The sequence below is a fragment of the Orcinus orca genome, chromosome 4 (assembly GCF_937001465.1).
Source record: "Orcinus orca chromosome 4, mOrcOrc1.1, whole genome shotgun sequence".
NCBI lineage: Eukaryota > Metazoa > Chordata > Mammalia > Artiodactyla > Delphinidae > Orcinus > Orcinus orca.
Genome location: NC_064562.1, coordinates 26,111,855 through 26,137,852, shown reverse-complemented (window position 1 = coordinate 26,137,852; position 25,998 = coordinate 26,111,855). Strand labels below are relative to the sequence as shown.

Sequence of the window (25,998 nt, the reverse complement as noted above, 5' to 3'; positions counted from 1 at the left end):
GGGATTAGGAATATCTAATAACAATACCTGTTACAGCTGGAAAGAACCTGTCTCTCATTTTACACATAAGGAAACTGAGTCCAGCTAATTAGCTGGAGAAACAAGCCCAGGATCCTCATCTCACAGCCGTAGCCCAGGGCTCCTGCCAGCACACCTGGTGTACGTGACTTTTGGTGGCTGTAGATCATAGAACAGGGCATCTATGATCATCTAAATTGCTTTACATGAAGCACATGGATTTTGCATCAAGTAGTTTTAATTATAAGGCTATGTCAAAGGGATCTGATGACATCTTATAAAATTACAAGAGTGAGCTCAAGTAGTTTCTGATGTGGGCATAGTCCCAAGAAGAATGAGTTTTATAGTCAAGGGCTACCCAGGCTTCTCTCCGCCTCTCCTGGCCCCCTCCTTTCCCCTTTTAAATTCTGTTTGTTTTAATCATAGAAAATGTTATAGAGAAATCAAGCATAAATCAAATTATGAAAATACATAAGAAGTATTGCATCCAAATTGTTTTTCTTTCTTTGATCCTTTCATTCCTTTGAATGATGGCAGAATTTAATCTCCAGAGAGAACTTTTCAGACCTCCATATAGAAAAAAATGTATTTTTTTCTGATGAGATACTCAATGTGGCTGCCATTTTAAGTTGTTCTTCCATTGGAAATAATACATTAGTCTACACAATTCTAAAAAAAGAAAAAAATGAGTGTAAAGAAGCAAGTTCATAGAATTCCCTCTCATATTAGCCGTCAGACTCCCGGACAAACTGGAAGCTGATAGGTTTAATAGTACAAATGTGCATTATGAAAATTCTTAGTGGCCTTTTCCATTGGTAGCTGCCTAAATAATTGAAGGGTTATATATCAGGTTTGGCAGTAGGATCCCTCTGACTACAACTTGCTGTAATCACGTTGGGATTCTAGGCAGTGGATCCTTAAGGTGTTCTCCTAAAGGAGATCTCATCAAGTCCCTTTGTAATGCCACCCTGTTATCTCTCTTCTCATCTAAGTCACTCATTAACATATGTATCAATCAGAATCTAAAATAAGAAAACAGAAACCACTTTCGTGTTTACAACAAAGGGAATTTAATGCAGGGGACTGATTGTACTGGTGATGGCAGAGCTGAGAAGCCAATCAAGGGACAGTGAAGAAACCCAGAGAGATTATTAGCATCAGGAAAAAAAACCACTTCCATCTCTAGGCTGTTATATACGTATTATTATTTTCCTTATGGCAAGTAGGCAGGAGCTGCTCTAGACCTGTCAGGGATTCTAAGCAGAAGGTATGTCCTCAGGAGATTTATAATCTGGTCGGAGAGACTAGGCACGCACAGAAAACAGATTGTGATTAAGCGCTAAACCACAGGGACAGAGTCTCAAAACTGGAAAGGCAGTCGCTGAGGCAGAGAGACCTTTGGTGCTTCCTGGGCCATTGAGGAATGTGCTAAGGGACACTTTTCATGGTGTCACTTTGCCTAACTTAACACTCCAGAGAGTAACCTGAGTTTAGGGACTCTGTGAATAAGCATCTGTAACACGTTTTATTGTCTTAGAACAATTATCTCTTCTAGGGAAACAGCTTTTCCTCTCAATGAGTCAAAGAGACGTATTTGTTCAGGAAGGGAGGAGATCTAGATGAAAGCATTTTGCTCTTCTAAAGAATGTTGGCAGATTTAAAATTCATGTTCAAAACAGCATAGTTGACCTTGTACAAATACTCTTGATACAGTTAACTGGAAGCAAAATGGCAAGGTCAACCAGGTTGTATGGTATCTGCAATCACTTTTTTCATGTCTCTCCCCTTCTACGTGCTTCTTTCCTTCAATGTGGGCACTTAGGACTCTCAACCGCTCTTTTGCATTCTTCACTTATTAATTCTTACTTACTTGAAAGGATCAGATTTAAGTCATTTACAACTTAGAATAAATTTAAGTCACTATTTGTACACAGTGAAACTGACCCTTAACATTGGCCTGTATTTTGGGGAGTAAATTTAAAAATTAGAACATGAAAAATGACAAAAGGCAAGAATATTTTGAACAAGTAGTTTGGGTATGGAATATTTAAAAATTAGTGTTTATATAGTCAGTATGGATACTTAGGGAAAACTTAAAAAAATTCCAAAATAAAAAAGAATTTTAAAATAGCACATGTACATCAGGTCATAAGATAAAGTTTAATACATTTGATCATGTTAAAGGACACAAAACACAGCCAATCTAACCAAATTTCAGGCATGCATTTACATAAATATATTAAATTAAGAAAGAAATTATACACTTAAACATCCTTTTCACCTAAAAATCATTAAATCCACAGATCAACAATAAAAACCAATTCTCTGCATTTATCACTTCAAGATACAATTGTTCTATTTTAAAGATAACACAAATACACTTGTTAGAATTTATATGCATTATACATATATTATATATTACATAGATAGTGTGTATACATATGTAGTGTTTGTACAGATAGATAAATATATATACATGGGTGTGTGCACACATACAGATACACACAGATGTACTTTAGGCCATCTGTACTATTATTGCTGGATTTTGATGTTAAACTGAATCGGAGCTGGATGGGTGTGATTATTATCTTTTGCTTCAAATGTGTTCATCATACCCATGGGGCTCACAATCCCCCATTATAAACATCCTTGCCTTTTCCATAGTACATAACCGTGCTGGGCACTTCAATAAATCTTTGTTGAATTATTGAATGGATGGATGGCTGAATAATAGATCAAGCAAAGAGTACTGAATATTATAATAACTTGGTTAAGTAAGTCAGATTAATTCAAATTTAGAAGAATTATCTGAGCCAATGACTTTGCATGTTACTTTTCAGAAGAACATTTACAGAAATTCCAACTAGTACATATATTAACTCTGCTCCCTTAAACGTGTACCTGCTTTAATTACTTGTGCTTCTTATTAATAGAAATCCAAGCAAGGTATCCTCTGTGAATAAGGTTATGGACAAATTGCCCAAACTGTCAACAATCTAAAGGAAAATGAACAACTAGGAAAAGCAAAACGTGTTAGAAGAATGAAAAAGTTAACCATACTTTAAAACTGGATAAAATTAATCACAGATAAAGCCAGGAAAGACACAGGGGTTTCTGTGCTGATTTGTTTTCTGCTTCTTAATTATAATGATTTGATAATTTTTTCATTTTAGTTAGATGGGTTTCTTTTAAATAGTCTTCTTTAGCATGTCCTAGCGAATTAAGCTCCAAAAATTCCTTAGTACCTCAGTATCATTTATCTTGTTACCACATGGTTCTTGGTGAGATGCACGTCCAAAAATGTCCTATGAATATAATGAGATGTGGGAAATACCTGATATCTTATAAGGTTGTCAATTCGATTTCTCAATAATAGTATTATGAACAGAATGTATTAATGTGTTAATAGTATTGGGTTCTACAGTACATGAACTCCTAATTTATTCTATGAAAGTCATGCTTCTGATTTTAAGAACATGAAGTAAAGAAATATCCAACGTACATTTGGGGCACAGACTACCAAATCTGATCACACGGTGTTCATGTGAATGGAAACTTCTGGCTAGTTAATTTTTAGTGCAAAGGGAAACGTACAACAATTAGTTTCTAACTGTGAAGATGAAGCGTATTTTCTATTTAGCCATTATGAATTTCCCATCACTGTTAATGTTCCATTTTTTCTATCCTATGTGCTAAAAATGTTTTTTTTAACTTAAAAGATTATAGTCAATTGAGATAACTCACCAAACATGTTTGTTAATTTGCTTACATATGTATACATGTATTTTAAGTAATACAGAATCTACATATGCAAAAAAAAAATCCTGACTGAAATGTGAGGTCTGTGTTTGTGATATACATGAGATGTAACTTTAGAATTCATGTTGAGTTGGTACCTTTTTTTCTGTTTTTCGGTATGTCTCTCTGTATTCTGGTTTAAAAAAGCAGTGATAAGATTTAGGCCTAAGGCTTTATGTTAATACAAGGGATCATTATTTATTTTTTATTTTTTTTTCAACCAACTTATAGATGACCTAAACAAAAGAAAGCAAGGTAAATGATGGGTGTATCTTGGGCTCTCACTTAATGAAGAATTGAAGAAATGAGCTAACCTGATAAGTGAGTAAATCTCTTCATAGCCTCTAGGGAAACAACAACTATGATTGAGAAGAAAACAACACAACACCTTCTCACACTCTCATGAGTACATCATACTCCCTGAAATAGTTCTTTTAAGACAATTTTCAAAACTTATATATGAGTAGCTATTTAAGGGAAAGAAGTGTTGAAGTTGGCTAGGACTAGTGTTTGGCAGGTTTTACGGTTTTGTTTTTAATATCAAAATGCTTCTATTCTTAGGTTTCCCACTTTCTTTGTCATCATATTAATTATTAGAGGTATGACTGATTTGTGTTTGTGTGATGACGAGAAAGAAAGTAAGAGAGCAACATCTATTTCTTTAGGATATTCTAACGGAGAACTTTCTAAACGTATTGCCAGCAGTCACAGTAACAGGCCCACTAACTTCCTGTGGGTAATAAAGAAATAGGTCCATTTTCTGGGCATGGAACTTTGGTCTGAGTTCACTGCAAGTTCAAGGCTCAAGGGTGGGGAAAGAAGATTCTGAAGTTTCCATTGAGGAACTACTTATTTTTTCCTCATCAATTTCGGATAATCTTATTTAAAATAGACTCCACTGAGATGGTGGTTGCTTGAATAGGAAATAGCTACTAACTTTCCCTACTGTTAACTTGCGCTCTTGACTGGGGATACTCTTTTCAGCATCCAAGATGGAACCCCAGCTGAGCTGGGACATCCAGGCCGGGAGTCATTTACGCTTTTTGTTACTTCTTTCAACGATATGAATAGGTCAGTCTAGTATGTTCATATTTGTCTACTGTTCTTTATGATATAGCATCTGAGCAAATGTGGTACTAGGAGAAGGTGTTTTCAGAAAAATAAAGAAAAGATCATAGCCAGCAAAATCAATAGCAACCTGCCCCAGGGTATCTTTATTATGGGTGTACTGAAGACATGTCTGTTTAATCAGAACCAATAGAAATAGAGAAGAGAGCTGTTAAGAAGAAGAGGGGTACATGGGGGTGGGGAGGCAAAAAGACAGAGAAACAGAGAAAAAGAAAGATAGATATCTCAGATAACGTTCTACAGAGACATCCAGAAACTCTAACTTATTGATCAGCCAACTACAAATGCCTATGATACACCTTAGTTTCCTCTTAAAAATGTAGGTTTGGTTTCTCTTTTATGTTTCCAAGCTAAAAAAGTTAGACTAATAAAAGTTTAAATTAATGTGTCCTTTAAAAGTCCCTAGATGGAGCATCTAACCTTAAGTCCTAAACCTAGTAAGCTTCTTGTATAGTTTATGATTTGGAGATAAAAACAACATCACAAAAATGTTAAAAATTATTAGTACATTATCATGTAATTATTTTCAAAGAAATAAATAGAGAAGAAGTGACTGCTCTGAAGTATGTAAATGAAAAAGAGAATGATTTTCCATTTAGGTTGTATGTATATGTTGCATGTGTAGGTAGGTTTCTTTGCTCTTTCTTTACGAGATAGTCTGTTAACCTGAGAAAACTTCTGAGTGTTCTTTGTGATGAAATAAAAGATATATTTTACAATAGCCACATTGAAAGGAAATTCCAAGAAGAAAGGTATGAATGGAAGCACTTTTTATCATCACTCAAGTTTCTTAAATCTTCCCTTCTTTCCACTTTAATGATGTGCCTATTCAGTTATTTTCTCATTACCTTAAATAACTAGCAAGAAAACGAAGTTCTATTAATCAGAACAAGAGTTTGGCAGAAGCAGTGGCAGAAAGTTTTTTCCCAACTCTTTATAACTACCGTAACAGCCTTTCACATTAAATTGATACCCAAAGCTTAAGCTCTAGAATGGAAAAAGGGATAATAATCTACATTTTTCTGTTTCTTTATTTTATCTTTATCTCACACATTTGTATCCATACCAAGGACATTTTCTTCCATTTTGATTATGTGCTTTTTGAACCGAGTAGATGTTACCATTCGTGTGATGAAACAATCATTTTTCCCTAGCTCATACTTTTTAACCAATTCTTACTTGCCTCTCATCATGAATTATTTAAGATCGTTCTCCAGTCACATATTAAAAAAATCTACTTGAAAGGAAAGGTCAAAAGATGTTTTGAAATGACCACTGAGTTTTTAAAAGGTAGCTATTAATTAGCCATTGCTATTTACTTCTCTCCTAAGAACAGAGAGAAATGACTCCAATGACTGTCTTTGCTGGGGTCTAATATCCCTGGATCTTGTGATTTTCTTTTTCAAAGATTTTGATCTGTTATTCTAATGACTCACAATAGAAAAGGCAATGATACCTGGGGTACATATGTTTTTCTAAGTCATTTGAAACTCTTTCACTTGTGAAAGGGCTGTATAAAAAAAGCTGGGTCTGATTAATTTAATCTAGATATTTTTAAATAGAAGAACAAATGGCAATAGAACACCATTTCTTTTGGAAAGACTCTTTTGGAAAAGATGGAAAGATTAAAGATGTAAGAAGAAATGCTGGGCGTTTTCAGATTTGGCTGAATATATAGCAGTATCCTTATTGTTTTCAGTGAAACTATGTACAGGAGAATGTGTAATAAAACTGCACAATTTGACAGATTTAGACAGCTGGCTCCCTCACAAGAAGTTCACATTTTGTGAATGTCACCCACGTTGAATAAGAGACGATGAGATGGTTAAGGTCCATTTACAAAAATGGTTGTCAGGACTTTTTTTTTTTTAATTGTAAAACTTTCTGTGATGGAATTCAGTAAAAGGGCTATGAAGAGAAAGCAAAGAGGACAAAAGACTGCTATTAACCTACAGATGTGGGCTAGTACAGGGTTCACTGCAAGATTTGTCACACTGTTGGGCCAATGAAGTGTTCGTGTGACTAGAAGGGACCACCCCTTTTCTGGGGTAAGAGGGCAATTTGGTCTCCATGCTCATTTAATCCTGAGACTTCTTTGAATAGACTGTCAATTGAAATCTAAATTGTGCAAAATTATGCATATGCACTTTTTAATGCAGGCTATTGTTCACTAAGCACTGCACCAAGATTTGTCAACCCATTTCCATTGGGCATGAGGTCACTTGAAACTTAAGTAATCATATATGGAAGACAAGAGCAGAGTACTTAACCAACCTTTCTGTGTTGTGGTTTCTCACTGTGCTTTATTTGCAGATCTCCACTTTAAAACAATAGACAAATATTAGTTACAAGATTTTGTTTCTTTTTGAAATTGAGGCTCCTTTTCGTAAAGGTAAGGAGCGGGTTTGGGAAGTCAGTCTGTGCCGTATAATCTGTCCTACTCTACAATTTAGATTCTGGAGGAGCAGATGTTTAGAGAAGGGCAACCTATAGTAGGTGCCCACATGTCATGAGTCGATGTTTTCTCAGTGGGGCAAAGAGGCCTGATAATTTTGTTATAATCCAAACGTGGCAGGATTGTCTCAAAAACCATGAAGAAAAACGTGTACCAGACTCTTTGCAGTTTAAGTTAGAACGTGGCATTTCTTGAAAAACCCGAACAGAACATTTACAGGAAATTTATTCATAAATGAACCAGAGAGGATTTTCACTGAGTTCCGAAGGAACGTATACATTAAAAGTCATCTTTGGCAAGAATGATCATATTAAAAATTTGTACAAGTGACAGCTTACACAGGCAAGATTTGTTAAAAATGAGTGAACTCTTTTCCAGTGAGGCGATTCAGTGTGAAACCTGCAACATTCTCATCACATATACTCTGACAGTCTTGCTATGGTGAAAAGCACTTTACAAATGTTTAATGCTGGAATTTTATAAGGAGTGGCTGTTTTCTTGCTTTTTCATCCGTCGGTAATGATTACAGGTTGGCACAAGGATACATTGCTAGATTAGATCCTCAGCACATTAAAGACTGTTTGCTTTCTCACTCCCCTTCTTTCCAATTAAGTTGGTGAAAAATGTAACTTTAGTATTTTACAGGACAGGGTAAAGGTGTTTCATCTAGGTGATGTCTATATTATAAAAATAAAATAAAAAATATAAATATGTAACACAAACCCAGTGCCTATTGTTAAATAAACTATACAATAAAAGCAGACCTTTTAGGAAGATTGGTCTTAGACTTTGCCATTATGATTTAATTTGAAAACAATCTTGAAATTAAGCTAGAGTAACCAGATTTCTCTGCCAATAAAGAGGTAAGTGCGTTAACTTTCTGCAATTGGATACATTGATAAAACTGAAGATTACAATTTTATATCAAGTTGCCCTCTTATAAATTCATCAGGGAGCTCTGAAACATTCTCTCATATTATAGTCCTTTAATATAAAAATATGGCCTTTTAAAATTCAATCCATCAGATTGCACAGTAATGTTTTAAAACTCCATTGAAGTTGACTTTAGTGATTACAGACAGAAAATTCCTGGGAAGGCAAATAATCTCTTCTGGTGACATAAAAATTCTGTTATCAATTTACAATGGAATTTCTGGGGAAATTACTCTGCACAAGGAAATATATATTTAAAAAACCCATCTGTTACGCAACCACACTCACGGGGGTTGTGAGTGTGTGTGCATATGTGCATATGTGAACAAACGTGCCTATATACACACACAGGGTCTGCACAATTCTGGAAATGACTTTTAAATTAATCAAAGAAAATGAAATCACAGGAGTGTGTAGCAGGATAACAGTCGTTCTTTTTAATGACAGGATAAAAAATAAATGCCCATTGGAAAGGAATAGTCAAACAGTCCCAGAAACTATACAATGTAACTTGTTAGATCCAGCAAATAAGATGTCATGTCAATGATCTGATCAAGAATACCTGCCCTGGTCTCTCTGCGGAGGTTTCTGTCCACTTGTTCACACTGAGGACCAAGATATCCTTTTTTACAGAGGCACTTGTTGGGTCTAACACAGACACCGCCGTGGCGACACGCTGGCTCACATTTCGCTGGGAGAAAAAAAAAGAGCAATGAAATCACACTCCATTCTGTAAGTCGGAAACAGCACCGAGTATGAGGCCAATAGATATCTGACGAGTAAGGGAACGGAGGGAAAGGAGGGGGAAGCCAGTCCCAAAATGATCCCAAAGTTAGTAAGTACAAAGGAAGAAGGCTTTCAGACTTCTAGTTATTTGGGGGCCAGAACGCAACAGACAGTGGGAGACATTTCGAGAGAAGCGGATCGTCCAGATCATGGGAAACAATTTCAACCCCTTGCAGAACTGACTTTATGTAAAACGAGGATTTCCGTTCTTTAAAACCTCTGCTTCCCTAGGGCATCTGCAACACAGGGCCTGCCAAGTACCGCTCTGTTTCCGTCCCTCTGGGGTAGGACCTCACAGTGGGAAGGGCGCGGCCAGAGAGAAAGGCCCAGTGGCTAGAGCATCACCAATGTAACATCAAGAAATGGGCAGTTTTTTGGGCTTCCCTTTTGGTGCAGTGGTTAAGAATCCGCCTGCCAATGCAGGGGGCATGAGTTCGAGCCCTGATCCGGGAGGATCCCACATGCTGTGGAGCAGCTGGGCCCGTGCGCCACGGCTGCTGAGCCTGCACTCTGGGGCCTGCGAGCCACAGCTGCTAAGCCCACGTGCCACAACTGCTGAGGCCTGTGTGCCTGGGGCCTGTGCTCCACAACGGGAGAGGCCACCGAGATGGGAGGTCTGTGCATCGCGGCAGGGAGTGACCCCCGCTTGCCGCAACTGGAGAGGGCCCGCCTGCCTCAGCGAAGATCCAATGCAGCCAAAAGTAAATATGTAAATTAATTAATTAAAAAAAAAAAACACTAGAGTTTAAAAAAAAAGAAAAGAAATGATCAGTTTTTTATTTTGGTTGGAGGGAGGATCCGCCACGTGGATTCCCTTGGATTCCTCCCTTTCCTTGTTCCCAGGGGGTGTAGTGCATATGCCCCTTTCTGATTACACCCTGAAGCCCCTTCTTGGGGTCAGTGCAGTTGCCCAGAGAAAGACGTTCTGAGCAATCCTTTACAGGGCTGCTCTACAGAGCAGGATTGCTTCAGAGAAGAATGTTTACCACTATAATATAGGTAGGGAACGTAAAGATTTATTGCTAAAATGAGATGGAGCATAAAATCGGGTATATAACTTAATTGATATATATATATATATATATATATAACTGATAGGATGAATCTGACGTGTGCAGCCACTGTAGACAGAATCAAATTCCTTGAATACATGTCCTTATACTTTTAGGGGACAGAGTTATTTTAACCTTTTCCAGGGCGTTAATCAAAAACCAGGGGTCTGTGGCTGATATATGGGAAAGAAAGAACAGGGAGAAAATAGACCAAAATAGTCTTTTAAATTTGTGGGAGATGAGCAAACTCTGTGAGTATATGAATAAAGTTGTTCTTACTTGGGTCAAAAATACCACAAATATATTACTTTAATAAAACGGTTCTGGTTTCTCTTATATATTCAAAGTGTTTACTTGATTTAGTGGAAAGATTAAAGTACTTTATGACAGCCGTCCCAACCTTTTTGGCACCAGGGACCAGTTTCGTGGAAGGCAATTTCTCCCCAGACCAGGGGTGGGGTGGGTGGGGGATGTTTTCGGGATGATTCAAGTGCCTTACATTTATTGTGCACTTTATTTCTATTATTATTACATTGTAATACATAATGAAATAATTATACAATTCACCATAATGCAGAATCAGTGGGAGCCCTGAGCTTGTTTTCACTTGCCACTCACTGATAGGGTTTTGATATGAGTCTGCAAGCAATTGATTTACTGTGGTCTCTGTGCAGTCAAACCTCTCTTCTGATGATAATCTGTATTTGCAGCCACTCCCCAGAGCTAGCATCACCCCCTCAGCCCCACCTCAGATCATCAGGCATTAGATCCTCATAAGGAGTGTGCAACCTAGATCCCTCACATGCACAGTTCACAGCAGGGTTTGCACTCCTATGAGAATCTAATGCCACCGCTGACCTGACAGGAGGCGGAGCTCAGGCGGTAATACGAGCGATGGGGAGCGGCCGTAAATACAGATGAAGCGTCACTTGCTCACCCGCTACTCACCTCCTACTGTGTGGCCTGGTTCCTAACAGGCCACAGACTGGTACCGGTACCAGTCTGTGGCCCGGAGGTTGGGGACCCCTGCTTATAAACTTTCATTTATATCATATATCATTATTAATATCTATTATGGTACGTATTAAGCTGCCTAGATTCAAAATTATGTTTACCCTCAGTTTAACATACTTTACTAGCAGGCACTCAGTAAATATTTGTTATCTGATGACTTGAGGTGACTTAAAAGTTTAGGCAAAATATAAGTAAGGAATAAGACAGAATGGACACCCCGTAAAAGCAGAGAGAGTAGATATTGTCAAGCATAGAAGGAAGCAGAAGGAAGATATATCATCAGGAATTAGAATATTATTGCATTTAAACACTGATTCTCATTTTTTGGCCAACTAATGAAAAACGAGACAGAATGGGTCAATAGAATGTAAGCATTTTTTTAAAAAATGTAATTACTTAATTTCTGTTGAGTTTCAGTTATGATAGCTTTTTCCTAGATATGTAACCATGATATCAATCAATCACGTAATATTATTAGTGCTGAAGCAATTTAAGCTTAAAATGGATACTGTCTCTGTGACTTTAAATGTCTACTTTATTTGAGGTAAACGAGGTATGGTTATAATTTTTTGAAACAAATACATGTTTAGAATAAAGAAAGAAGGCATTTATGAGTTAAGGATACTGTTAAATATTAATATGGGACTTGAATTTTCTTTGGCAAGAGATACTTTAATATTTGAAATAGCAGAGATCAAAATCTTTTGCAAGTAATACGTATATGCCGGTTGTTGAAAACATACTTTCAGTATACACATCTTAAACTCTAGGTACCTAAATTAATCTAATTGTCTTACTTCACACCAAGAAGAATTTAAACGCGATTACATGTATCTGCGGAAGTCACAAGTTAAAGGATAGAATAACCTTGGAATGAATCTCATTTGCTCTCTGAGCAGCTGCACACCCACCTGATGGTCCACAAGGCAGTGGCAAAAAGAATGGAAAAATCTCATTATATGCCTCTAGATAACGCATTTTCCCCTTTTCTATAAAAACACCCACTGAAAACCCCTGTTTTTAGCACGCTGCAGCAAGAAAGCAAGCAGCAAATTTAGGGAGGGTCTTTACGGAGTGTCTGGAAAATGCTGGCACTCAGAAAGGGGCTTTGCAAGCACCAGGTCACTGGCTGGTGTGAAAGCTCAAACCCAGGACTGAGAGTCCACAGGGATGATCTAGTTGGGCTGTTTTCATGTGTGACTTTGTGAAAGAACTCGATTATGTTTATGATTAACTCATATACGTGAACTGTTTCCATTAGGAAAATGGCAACGATTTCAGGTGCAAGTTCAGAAACAGACTGAGCATTACTATTGTAAACGGCTACAGTTTTGAACACTAGGTCATTCTAGAGGAAGTAACTAACGTTAAGTTCTTGCAGGCCCAATCTCCCCGGAACAGAAGGAAAACTAACCGACTCTACACCAGTCTCCTTCCCATCCTGGACTGCAGCAGCACTTTCCTGTGGGCGCGCAGTAGCCGTTCCGACAGAGCCGGCAGCACTCAGAGGTCAGGGTCTGGGCAGGCTGGACCGTGGCCCTGCATTCCTCAGGCATCAGAGGTCTGCATCAAAAGACAACCGTCAAAAGTGCATTTCGGTTGCAAATCAATATTGGAATGAAATCTAGTGATTTCATAGCTTGCAGAGCACGTCTCTTGCTTTCCAAAGAGACCTTCTTTTACGCCACTCAGACAGAAAGGTCGACAACTTTCTAAGAGGAGAAAATACACACCCATGAGGAAACAAACTAACCAGTTTTGAACCAAAGGGAACAAATCAAACATGGTAAGAAACTTTATCATGATCAAAATTCATTGATTAAAAATGTAATTACGTTACATCAATATTTTGGTAGCTAAGAATTCCTAGCAATTACAATTTAAAAAATAAAGATGAGTAGATATTTTAAAGCTTTTTTTTTTTCCCTCAAAACACCAAAAGTTTTTAGGAATAGCACCTGAGATAGGTTTCACTTGTTATTGGCATATTTGGCAACATCACGAGGCTGAAGGCATTCATCAGAATGAACAGTTGTAGCCTAAAAAGCTTGGGAATCACTTTTTATTTCATTTTTACATTTCTTTTGAAATACTTTTTCCAGAATGACTTCTTAAAAGGACGTCATAACACATGTGTGTGTTTACTACTGACTCAAAGTTTAAACTCTTTATGCAAAGAATGATCTACATAGAGAGATTTTATATACATACATATATATTTTTATAATTTGATTTTGTCCCGCTATGAAGAAAAAGAATGCTAATAGTAGCAAACAAAAACATCTTATCTGTCATGTTAAAAGTCATAAACTTTGTTTTAATTGCTCTACAATTGCCATCATTTAGAGAGGGACCAAGATGCCTTCAGAAGATGGTTGTTATAGCTCTTAATGTTTTTGAATAAGAGAGTGTCTTTCAAGTTGTTTCACGCTGGAATCATGATCACACCTGCTCATTACCTAATCTTTGGGAAAAAATGTGCAGTGGTACTTTGCTATCAGTCACTGCTACCTGTGCCTCAGTGTGGTGAGAAAGCTCTTTTCAGTGAAGGAATGTAAGTAAACACTTCATCACCAGTCAAATCACCACCAGGAGGATGGGCAAATCAGTTGGAATCCTTAAGTACCATAACAAAGAAGGTGATAATTATAGGTCAGAACCACCACAGAGGTGAATGATATAGCTTTCCGAGAGAAGCAAATAATTAGGCCCTGCAGACTCAGTTTTCTCGAGACAGGTTATCTTGTTATGCCCCTGTAGCAATATGAACAGTGATAATAATTTGGAGCTTGGCCTCAGGCTGTTTCTACAATGACTCAAGACCATATTTAAAATATCTAATGACTTCTTTAGTTCCTCTCTCCAATAAGATCCCATTCTCTGTTGAAAGCATTGTTTGGGATTGACATGTACACACTATGATATTTGAAATAGATAACCAACAAGAACCTACTGTATAGCACAGGGAACTCTGCTCAATATTCTGTGATAACCTAAATGGGAAAAGAATTTGAAAAAAAATAGATACACGTATATGCATAACTGAATCATTTTGCTGTACACCTGAAACTAACGTAACATTGTTGATCAACCATACTCCAATATAAAATAAAAACTGAAAGAAATAAAAGTATTGTTTTGCAACTAACGTGACAATTCAGAAAACTCCCTTAAATCTATTCAACCTCTTATTTAAATCTAGAAATGGTCAGCTTATGTGAAAGGTACTTAAGGCATTCCATATTTTCACTCAGAACACACCATCAGGTATTTCCTATGTGCCCCCAAGGGAGTCTTTCTGAGAGTAATGGCAGAGTGTGATAAGGTGAAGATGTTAAACAGATATGCCAAGGAAAGTGAGGGCATTACCTTGGCCTTCTTATTGTTGAATAGCCCAAGTCTGCCTATTTCTTCCTCATATAAAATTCTTATTTTGTTTGTGAGACGATGGTGGCATTTGTGACCATCAGGAGAGCAGTTTCTCAGTAGCCATGATGCTCTTCTGAGTCACAGGCCACCACCATTTACTGAGTGATAATCGGTAAACAGGTATTGTTTCCATTTTACAGGTAACTGAGATTCTGTTTACCCAATTCTATTTGTTACTCACTCGTTCACGCTCTTTCCGATTCATTCAAGAAAAGAGGCCCAGAAGCAGAGTGTGTCAAGAATATGTTACGTGTTATATGCAATGCAAAAAAGGCAGGCACATAGCTCACATGCTACTTGATGATATGGTTCATGCCTGAGCAGATGAATATAAAGAGGAGAAGACACCATGTGGATTAAGAACGTAGGTGACTTCGATCAAACAACTACCATGGGAAGATGTTGCCTGTTTGAGGCAAAGTGTAGGGACATTGATTCATGTGCACTGGGAACAGATAAGTGGGTGTGACAACACTGGGAACAGATAAGGGGGTATGACGAACAGAGATTCTCTGTGGAAGTTCAGTTCTTCAGGGCACGGTATCTGATCCTTTTTTCCTGGATGATCCTCCAATTAGACAGTTTGTCTGATTTTCACCAAACATTCAAATGTGTGGAAACTCAGGTTATGGAGGGAATTATAAGTTGTTTTTTTTTTGCCTAGGCTTGAGCAAATGCTTATCTATCGGTGGATGTCACTGCTTCATGCTTGGGCTTGTTTAGCTTATATAAAACTGTGTGGCTGTCATATATAAACATTATGATGCCCTTAAATTTTTATTTAATTACCTAGGAAAATATTTATTTTTTCTTTTATGAAGTTGACAACCAACATTCCTCACTTAGCATGTTAAATAAATCCTCTCTCTGTCTCTGTTATTCTATTGGGGAGCCTTGAACATGAAAATGTACATAAAACATAGGCCATCACCTATAGGACTTCACTTCTCTTAAGGAATGAGTAATCTTATTTCCCCTTTCCCTTCCCCATTGAAATAAAAGCTTTCTGAGGGCAAAAACTATATATTCAATCCTCTTCAAGTCTAGTCATTGACTCTGCCAGGTACTGTGCTCTTCATGGGGATAAGACAGAAACAAAACGGGGTCCTAATCTTCTTGGAGACCACTGTGGAGAAGACAGACAAGCAAACACAAAAGTATAAGGCAGTATGATCTTTGCTATGATACAGGTGCATATGAAGTATCACAGGAATACAGATGAAGGTGCAATTAATTTAGGATTGAGGGATGTTATAGAAAGATGATATTTAAGCTACCAAAGTATTTTATCTCCTCAACTACTTATAGTCATAGGAGGTAGGAAAATACCATAGGCATTCAATAAATGTTTATTGAATTGAATGCATATAGTAGAAACTTTTTTCAAATCTGGAATATAAATTCCATGAAGCCAAATATTCCCCTCTCTTCTCTTGTGTCTTTCCAAGACCCAGAAGAGTGTACAGCACATGGAAGATCCTTCTTAAAAATCTGTTGAATGAATGAAACGAGTGGAATTTTAAAAGGGTGTTTGCTTCTTTAAAATGCTACTGAGTGACAATATTAGGAATATATGGACTATTTAGGGGAGGGATATCATTAAAATCGAATCACTATACTTTTATATCATAAGCATAAAACTAAAAACACTCACTGTATTTCTCTCTATTGGCTAAATTAACTTGTATTAATTACAAGTATTTGTAATTACAAATTACAAATTTGTAATATTGTATTACAAAATTCTTCCAAGGCATAGTTAAATTCATTTTAAATAAAGCATTTTTACACTAATTATAATCATAATAAATAAACAACAGGCAAAGAAGTAAGCATGACATAAAGAGATGGGATTACTTTCTCCTCCAGCTGGGAATTAAGTCAACATATCAACATTCATTTTTCTAGTAATACATTTGTTAAAGTTTGACAAAGATTTTTGGTGATCCCAACCATCTCTTTCCTCTCCACTCATTCTTTGTTCTAGGGACATTTCTTCTTTCCATTGAAAAGAGTAAGGTTCCTTTACATGGAATGAGGAGAAAGAAAAGGGAATAAAACAAGTAAACTTGAACTTTATTATTATTGTCACCTTGAAATAAACCATCTTGTATATTCCTAATTACTACATATACACACCTAGATGGGATCTAAACAAAAATCTAGGGTATATACTTGTGATAGATGAACTCATTTTTCATTCTTATTTTTATTACACTGGGAAATTGAGCATCTTAATGTAGGCCTAATAAAAATTACTTAAATGGTCTTGCTCTCCTTTTAAACAATTACTTTTTAAACTTTTGGACTCTTAGGTCTACTGAATGAAGTCTGAGATAGCTTTCAAAATAGAAAACTTACGCAAGAGGATATTCAGATTTTTAATAAAGAATATATGGTGCCCATTTGTTGACAGTTATCCCCATAGTTCTCAAACTTAATTTAAATTAGAAAAACACATTTTCTAACCCCTTTATGTATGACAAATAATGAAGCACTAAAGGGATAGTGTAGAAAACTGCCCAACATTTTTTAACGTATAAGCATTGTTTTCAGAAACATAAGACATTCTCTTAGAAACCTACGTTGGCTGGTTCTGTGTAGTAGCATAAAGCTTTAGATACTTTCTTGAAATAAAGGAGGAAGTTGAGAAGCCTGAGTAATTTATAACACACATTATACTGTGATGACTTTTTGTGAATAGCTAAGGCCAACAGCGAATGTCTCTGGGTAGTGGGATTAAAGAATGGTTTTAATTTTATGATACTTCGTAAGTGAATGAATCAATCAGTAAATGAGAAGTCTTCTGTGTATTTGCGTGGAAGCACAGGGATAAATTCTGTCTTAGCAGGCCTGATCTTTGGAGTGAGTGTTACAGAACCCGATCTATTGTGTCCTTTATGAAAAGTAAAGGGGTTCATTCTGAAATTTTTGTTAGGGGTTCAGACTTTAAATTCATGTTATTGTAAAACAAGGTACATCGATCATGAGTAATACTCCTTTTTTTAGTAATACTCTTTTATAAAAATTTCAGAAGATGTGCTAATTCTATAGCTTCTCATAGACAACAGTCTGCTTGAGGTGATTGGACGTGATGTAAGAACTGTCTTATTCTTTTTTTTTTTTTTTTTGTCTTGTGGGATCGTAGTTCCCTGACCAGGGATTGAACCCAGGCCCTCAGCAGTGAGAGCTTGGAGTCCTAACCACTGCACCACCAGGGAATTCCCTTATCCATAGTCACATTGGGACACATGGAAAAGTGTTCCCTTGCAACTGTAACCTTTGCAAAACGATTTTTCTTCCATGCTTTTTCCTATTGTCATGAGGTAAGAAAAACTGATAAATCTAAATCCTCATCACTCAGTGTGGTCCCAGAGCAGCAGCCCCAGCAGGAGGTCGTCTGAAATGCAGACTCTCAGGCCCTCCCCAGACGTACAGAATCAGAATCTGCAGTTCAGTTTGTCAAGTGACTCCCATGCATGTTCAAGTCTGAGAGGCCCCTTTCTTAATTAGGGCCATGCCCAGCCGAAAGTGGTTAATGGGGCCATGAATAAGTGTGGTCAGGAGCTTCCAAGTACAGAATATTCTGGGATCTTGTGATTGGATGGAGTACGGCCTCTACACGAGGGGGCAGCCTTCCTGTGCCACCACAGATTCTGTGGTTTCATGGATTTCCTCACTCGGTAAGCATTCGATATACAAGCCATAACCCATAACCACTCATTGTTCCTAAAACCATTACTCAGCACTTTTGCCTCAAAAAAAGTAAGAAAATGGGAAATTTCTCCCATTTGTATAGCTTGAGGCATAGGAATGAGCACTAGTGCAGTAGTGCTATGTCATCTTTTAAATTATTCATTTTAGTGCCTTTCTCCAAGGTCAACATACAAACTACTTTTTCTTTCTTTTTTTTTTTTTTTTTAGTCTGGATAATTTTCTTCAGTCTGGGTGTTCACTAAATGCTTCTTACTCATGTTGACAGTTCTCTTTTCAGGGTCAGTTTACCCATGAGGAGTAGAATTTTGGATTCCGACTACATATAACCATTTTGTAGTACCTGGTAAAACGATAATACATCATACAAATTCAATTTTGCTCTGAGGAATCTTATACATTCATAATACAATCCTATTCCAGGTTGGAGAACAGAGAAAATGGAATCTGCGTCTGTGTAACCACGCAATATCGGTCTCACAGGACTTCGTGGCTGTAGAGATAGCAACACACATTTCCTAAGAATATTTTTCAAGTACCATTTGAGATATACCAAAAAATTAATCGTTTTAAGAGCTACTTGCTTTCATTTCATTCTTAAGGAATGCCTTCTTTGACATTATATCATATGTAAGCTGCTTCGAAAAATCTTTTTACATATGTCCTCAGTAACATATATAAAGTGAAGGAAAAGAAAACAAGTTCAAGACTACCTCTGAACTTGTATACATTATGGGTCATATTAAGCATTTTAAATTTGTACTGTATATTTCCAGAATTCAAATTTAGAATGGGACAGGCAGTGCTCTATCTTATTTCTCAAACCGCTGCATTTCTCTCTTCTGAAATGCGCTGAACAGTGCGGCTGGGCCTCAGCTCTTTTCTCTGTGACCAAGGTTGCCTTCATTTTGAGGTCTGTGATTTAAATGCTGAGCACATGCTCACTCAGAAATACTGTCGACTGGCTTTAATATGGCAGTTTGGGATTGAGTAGGTGCTAAACTCAAAGAGGACAAAGGTAGTGGCAACTTGGTGGAGCTGTGAGTTGGACCGCCTAGTGTTAATGAAATTATTAGAACTTTCACAAATACCTGCTCAATTTTGTTCTATGGTTAAAGATGCAACCAGAATGAAAGCAGATAATGAAGCCACTTACCCTTTCCAGTAATTTCATATTAAACTTTATCCTCACGAGACGGGGCCAACCTTGCTATTCCCCAATTTAGAAGATCAGAACATGGATGAAGATATGAAATAGCTTTCATACAGCTAATTCCAGATAATCTGGATGGAACTGTTTTCTAGCACAGCTTTCTACTCAACTGGTCCTTTTTAGGAAAAAGGGAGCTAGGCACCTGTGTTTCAGGCCTTATTAATCTCCCTATCCAAACATCACTACCACTGTACACAAGTATCTAAAAGGGTGTGTGGATCGCCTTCATTCAACCTTATCAGCTTACCTCAGTTTATATATTTCCAGGCGAAGATTAGGAAATGAAAAGTTATGTATTTCCTTAAAAGGAAAACCTAGGAGAAATGACTAATGAAACTGGATGATGAGGTTGTCTGCTTTTAGGGAAAAAAGGACAAAGTCCAATTTTATTAAATTGCCTTAGGTGTTTCTTGTATTATGTTTGCAATGTCCTTAATTCAGAAACTGGTCCACTACAATTATTAGAAAAATAGGCATTTGCACTTTAATTCAGTGGACTTGTTCCCGAAAAATCTTGTATTCTACAAAATCGCATACTAAAAATAAGGCTTATGGGAAAAATAGAGTTGGGGCAGACCCCTCGAGATCCATGCAACTTCGTAACTAAAGCACTAGCAAAAATAAAACTTGGTACCTTGGGAGAGGGCAGCCCAGGGAGCAGGTCGGCAGTAGCTGGAGGAGAGATTTGCTCAGGGGAGATTGAAGCACACAAAACCAAAATGGTGATGGACGTGACGCTTTGAACTCAGGAGGGAGTGAAACCTGCAGAGAGCCATGCAAAGCTGGAGGAATGTCTCCTGGGGGAGGGAAACTCATTGCGGGCACTTATTTCTCATTTTAACAGTCAACTGAGAAGGCGCCTTCTGCCTGTACAGCAGCCGGGCTGAGGCCTTGTTCCCCCTGGTAGAACAGACTGGACCAAGAAGCCAACTCATGGTGAGTTTTACCCATCACCTTCTGGACCGTTATCTGGCAACTTGTAATGTACAATGTTCTGGCATAATTTTGTTGCCCCAAAGTGGCAATATTTATCTCAGATAATGTTGTTCATGTTTTAGGTAATGTGTGCAATCTCCTGATTTAAGATAAAAATAAGCTCCTTAGAGGAAAGGACTAAATTCTCACGTATATTCCCCCTCCATAGCACATAATACAATATCTTGAACACAGGAGACAAGCCAAAGATACCTGCAGACTGATTCAATCTCATGTCTTAATCTTGTATAACTGTACTTTGATATGATAGAAAAATAAAAACTGAAAAATTAGGGTACAATAAAAAGCCAATGCCATTGCTTCCTAATATAAAGAAGGAACCACATTCTGTTCAGAATTTTACGTCTAAAACCAATTTTTTTTAACTTAAAAACTTGATTCATAAGCCATAATTGATAAAAATGTTAGACACTAAATAAGAAATGTCTGCGACTGGGAAAATAGACATTTTAAGTAACACTTTGATTACAACATAATTCAAAAGTCTTAAAGTCTATATAGTATTTTTCTTTTAGAAGCCATCTAAAAAATAAATCTTTTTCCCACTTAAAAAACTGTAGACTACTAGTGTTTTAATTTTGTATTCTATGAAGGCAGAAATTTTAAAGATCATTAAATGTTTTAAATGGGAAGTAAAATTTGAAATGATTTTCTGTCCCTTAAAATAGCACAAAAATGTCAGTTTAAATTCTCTTTGAAGACTATTAGGATGACACGTTCACAAATTTTGATGTTACACCTTTTGATTCATTTGTCAGTGTTGACAAAAACGAGTCATTTAAGCAACAGATTTTTTTTAGCTCAACTAAAATGAATTAGTAAAAAAATGATGCTAAGGTAGTTTTTTTTCTTTAAAAAGTATATCTTCCTCTAGAAACCATCTTTTTGCAAATTTGTGTGGCTGTTTTATGCAAGATTAAATCTGCCTTTATCTCGAGAGCTGTAACATCTGATGATCCACTGTCACAATAAAAGTAGAAGATATTCAGAAGGTCTAATAATATCAGATTTCCACCACTGTCCCAGGTGGGGGAGAAACATGGGTATTGAAAAGAAATGCTTTTAAGAGGCTCTTAACAAATGAGGCTCTTTTTGAAGAATATATTTTTAATTATTCATATTCTCCATTTTATGCCTTTTTAACAAATGCCATTTGTCAGTGGCAGATCAATCAAGTTTTCATAGCAATCTGTACAATTACTCTAGGAACTGATATTTCAACATTTAAAATTGATCATTTAAGAAGGACTATAATTAGTATAAAGCAGAAAATTCCCTTGAATGCTGTGGTCATACGTCACATCTTCAGAAAATAGGATATAAACATAAGAAGCTTTATAGTACAGACTTTGAAAATAGCATGGGCGTTTAGAGAAAATTTTTTCATAAATTATGGTATAATATTTTGTGTATATTTTGAGATAGGCGATGGCTCTACATAGCCTTGTATGGAATACCTGAGTATGTTTAAGTGTGTTTGTGTGCGTATGTACAGAAACACACAAATCTTGGTAAAATATGAATAAAATTCCAGTTACACTTAGGCCATTACCATATATTATGTACGCACGCTCATCCACTCATTAGAAGTTTTGACTTTGATCTTATCTCATTCTTTTGCAATGTATCTTTAAAATTTCAGATGGTATCTGACAGCCTAGGAAGGATCTGTTCACTAAAAATATTGTGCACTACCACGTAAACTATAGCATATTAAGAATAAAATATAAGCTGGCACCTGAGTGTATACTCTTTTTAGTTATTGGAAATGTGGAAAAATTATAGCAAAAATGTGGACCATGCTTCCTTGTCTTTTAGACTTCACATCCACCATGCTGAATGAATTTTTATAGGGCATATACTTGTTCATGACCTCTAGTGTTAAGAAATTCTGTCATGTTTGAAAACTAGTCCCTCGTCGAGCCTGTGTCCCTGTTAATAGCTGAAAGGTCAATGGAGCTGCTAAACAGTTTGTATTACTGTCAGGGTGGCCATGAAAACACCGCCTGCAGCAAGAGGACTTGGCAGCTGGGTCAACAGGCACTGTGGGGATTTATCAACCTAGGGAGGCCACTTGCATAAAACTTTGACTGATGAATTGGGACTAGACTGGCTTATTGGGCTAAACCTTCTCCATTATGCATGGCTTTCTTTAGGATGGCAGAGCTGCCTGCCGGCTCCCTGAGACATATGCGAAGGATAAACAGAACCAATTTCCTCTCATGAAGTGATTTTTGAGAAGAAAAAAAAAAAAGCACACTTCAGCATCCAGTAGACTAAGGAGTAGGATGAAGATATTAAATAAACAAATAAATAAACAAAGAGCAGTAAGTGGGGTCATCACAGGAGGGGCAGGGAGGAGACAGGAGGGCAGTTTTTGATGTTGGTCACACGAGTCTGGGGACAGGACGTTTCTGCAAAACGACCTCTGAAGCTGGGAATGTGCACTGTTAATTTATAGACCTCTTAAGGGACTGGGTTGTGTGACTTAGGGGGTTAACAGATAAGCAACGTGTTAAAATAGAGTAAGACTGGGTACACAGGAATTAAATCGACATGTTTAAGAATGATTTTATTTTACGAACTCCTGGAGAAATAACCCTGGAAACATTTCCAGGTCAGAAAAGGTCATTTAGTTTAAGTCCATCTGAAACAAAAATTAAAGAATCTTTTTCAATAGTGTGAAAATATTTGTGTTCTATAAAATAAAACTAAAGCTTGGAAAGTTCAAAACTCTGTTAGAATTCTTTCATCTCCATCCCTCAGGAGCATTTGTGTGATTCTGAAAAGATTTAACAAAGACCAAGCCTCTAAGACATGACTTGGATATTCGAAAACTAGGTACTCTTTAAAACTCCGTGGACATCTTGACCTCAATTTTGAAACTAACACTATCTCAAAAGTTGAGAGATCACCCGCAAATAATTCTTGAATGCATGGAATGAACACCAATGGTACTAAAGAATTGCATATGCTTTAAATACAATATTTAATTATCTTCACAGCGACTCTACAGAAATGTAGCAGAGGCAGAATGATGACCTGTACTTTACTGACAGGCGAAGGAGCACAGTATGGTGCCACAATGCAGCGTCCACACTAAGGAAGATTCAGAGACAAGACCGTTTGACTGCCTATCCTGCCAGGATAGACTTCCTCATCTTGACAGCCTTCAGATGGCTCTACTAAGTGAGACTGAAATGAGTGTCCAGCTCTTGTCCTCAATGCCTTGACATCTGCTGGCTGAAGCAGCATCCCAGACCAGGGCATGCAGAACCCAGTACTTGAGGCTTTGGGGGACCCAGCAAAGTGGCCCAGCAAGCTGAATGATTGACTGTACTGATTCGCCTCTAACTCCACTCTGCCATGAAATGAGACTCTTCCACTTCTGAAGGTATCCCTGTTCTAACAGGGAGGCAAAATTCCTCCCTTTTCTGCTTTTCCTTTAAAAACTCCTGAGTTCTAGTGAAGCCATAGAGAAAGCTGGTTGTATTCTCATAGAATTTTTGTTTTTTTGATTGCAAACAATGGAATTTGTTTTTTTATAACAGGTTATCTTGCCATCCTTTTCTGAGAAGGATGCCCACCATAAATGATTTTAAACTTATGTAAATGATTATGTAACATATAGCCTGAGACCAGATTGCCCTTACAGGCTGAGCTGGTAATGCTGGGACCTCGTCTACCTTTGTCAAAATGACCAAAGAATATTACATATCGTTTCAAAACTCCCTCATTTTTCTTATATGTGAGTGTGTGTGTGTAGGAAAAAAGAGAAAAAAACATAAATCTTATGGTGTATAGGAATGTAACTTCCATGATACATAATACAGAATATAAAAATTTTATGATTTGTAGTTATTCTCTTTTAGAGTCATGAGTCAACTGAATGTTTGAAATTCATCCTGAAAACATTATTCTGACAAGTCTGGGGCTCTTCCACAAGAATACAGTTAATCTAAGATTTTAATTCGAGTTAGGTTTTTTGATGTAACAAGAAATGTCTGTGTATAATTTTTTTCCGTTGATGAGGCTCTTTCTTCAATTTCTCCCTCAAACATTTTAGGAAAACAGTTGTGCTCTGAAGCAGACATCCTGAACACAGCTAGGTTAGTAATTAGCTCGTGTTTCCAAAATAATCCCGTTCACATATACTAAAAAGTGTCTGCTTATATAGAACTTCCACTCATCTGGGGAGAACTACTATAATAACAAACGTTGGCTTCCAAATCGAAACAGCATGAGGCTCCCAACAAATGTTTATGAAAACATTTGTTTTCTTATAGTCAGTTTAATTTTGAAATGTATGCCTGGGCCTGTGTACAAGGACTGTGTCTCTGGGACTCTGTTAATCCCCCCACCTTCTGAAAACCAAACACACATCTTAACCCTGGCCGCACGCATGACACGACTCACCAGAAACAGACACCATAATGAGAAGTCAGGCCTTTCAGGTATGTCACTCTGAGACCACCCTACGAGAGGAGGCCCCATGATCACAAAGCCAAGGTCCCTCATGGCAGCCCTGGTAATTAGACACTAATAATGGACTGAAGGTGTAAAATTCACCTCAACTCACCACCAACAGACTAAACAATCCAGAGGAAGAGAGAAACATTTCTGTGAGAAGCAGTGAGAATTAATAACACTACCAGAAAGCTTGCAAAAGCACATCAACTTTGACAAATATAATGGAATAACAATGGCTATTTTGAAACTAATGGCAATAGATCTGAGTGAAATCGTAGACCTCATTCTGAATCGTTAGAATGCTATTTTATGAATTAACACTGGTTTGATTTTTGTTCTTAATATTGCCACCTTCAACAAGCACCGGAGTGTCTATTTTATTTTTCATTCATTACTTTGCTTCTCACAGAAGGACACTGGTTTCACACTCAAGGAAGAAAAGAACCCTTACAGTGTGTAGATGGGTACTTCTCTTACTGTGAAAGAAAATGTGTACTGTTAAATAGGGAAGGAAAGCTGTCATTATCACTGTGTGATAGATGGGTGTATGTGATGCCTTCTATCATAGAGAGATCGTTTTTGGTCTCTTTTTGTTCTGCAGCACCAATGTCAACCTATATTTTTCTCAGGAAAGATAGTGTTTTAGGGTATGGAAAAAGGACAAGAATCTCCATTTGTTAGTCAGTGAATTTTTCAGAAAAACATACACAATTTATAACCTACAAATATTTTAAAAGTGGAATTAAATGAATGCTCTTAGTAAACTTTGCAGATTATTGGAATTTTTTCTCCTAAAAGGGACTTGAAATTTAAATTTTCAAATGGGCTCATGAAGCTAAATTAGCATAGAAAGAATTGGAAATTCACAGCACGGCAAAGCTAGGGTCTGACCACTACTGGCGTTCCACAGTAGTCGTATTTGTGAAGATACCGAAGTCCTATAATAATTGTTTCTAAAATTATGGCTAATATCTATTTGACAGTATATAATT

General features: G+C 37.1%; 1 protein-coding gene across 2 annotated transcripts in view; it reads right to left on the bottom strand.

Annotated features, from left to right (window-relative positions):
- Nucleotides 1-2,159: 2,159 nt before the first annotated feature.
- Nucleotides 2,160-25,998, bottom strand: part of HHIP (hedgehog interacting protein) — a 95,234-nt gene continuing 71,395 nt past the window's right edge. The window contains exons 12-14 of one of the 2 annotated variants that reach the window (XM_033402598.2): nt 12,599-12,747; nt 8,895-9,023; nt 2,160-8,076 (exon numbers count right to left, since the gene is read on the bottom strand). In XM_033402598.2, the coding sequence (XP_033258489.1) occupies nt 8,066-8,076; nt 8,895-9,023; nt 12,599-12,747 (289 nt within the window). In that variant the 3' untranslated portion in view covers nt 2,160-8,065. Of the gene's footprint in view, nt 9,024-12,598; nt 12,748-25,998 lie in introns of both variants that reach the window. The other variant, XM_004263600.3, reaches the window with a different exon arrangement.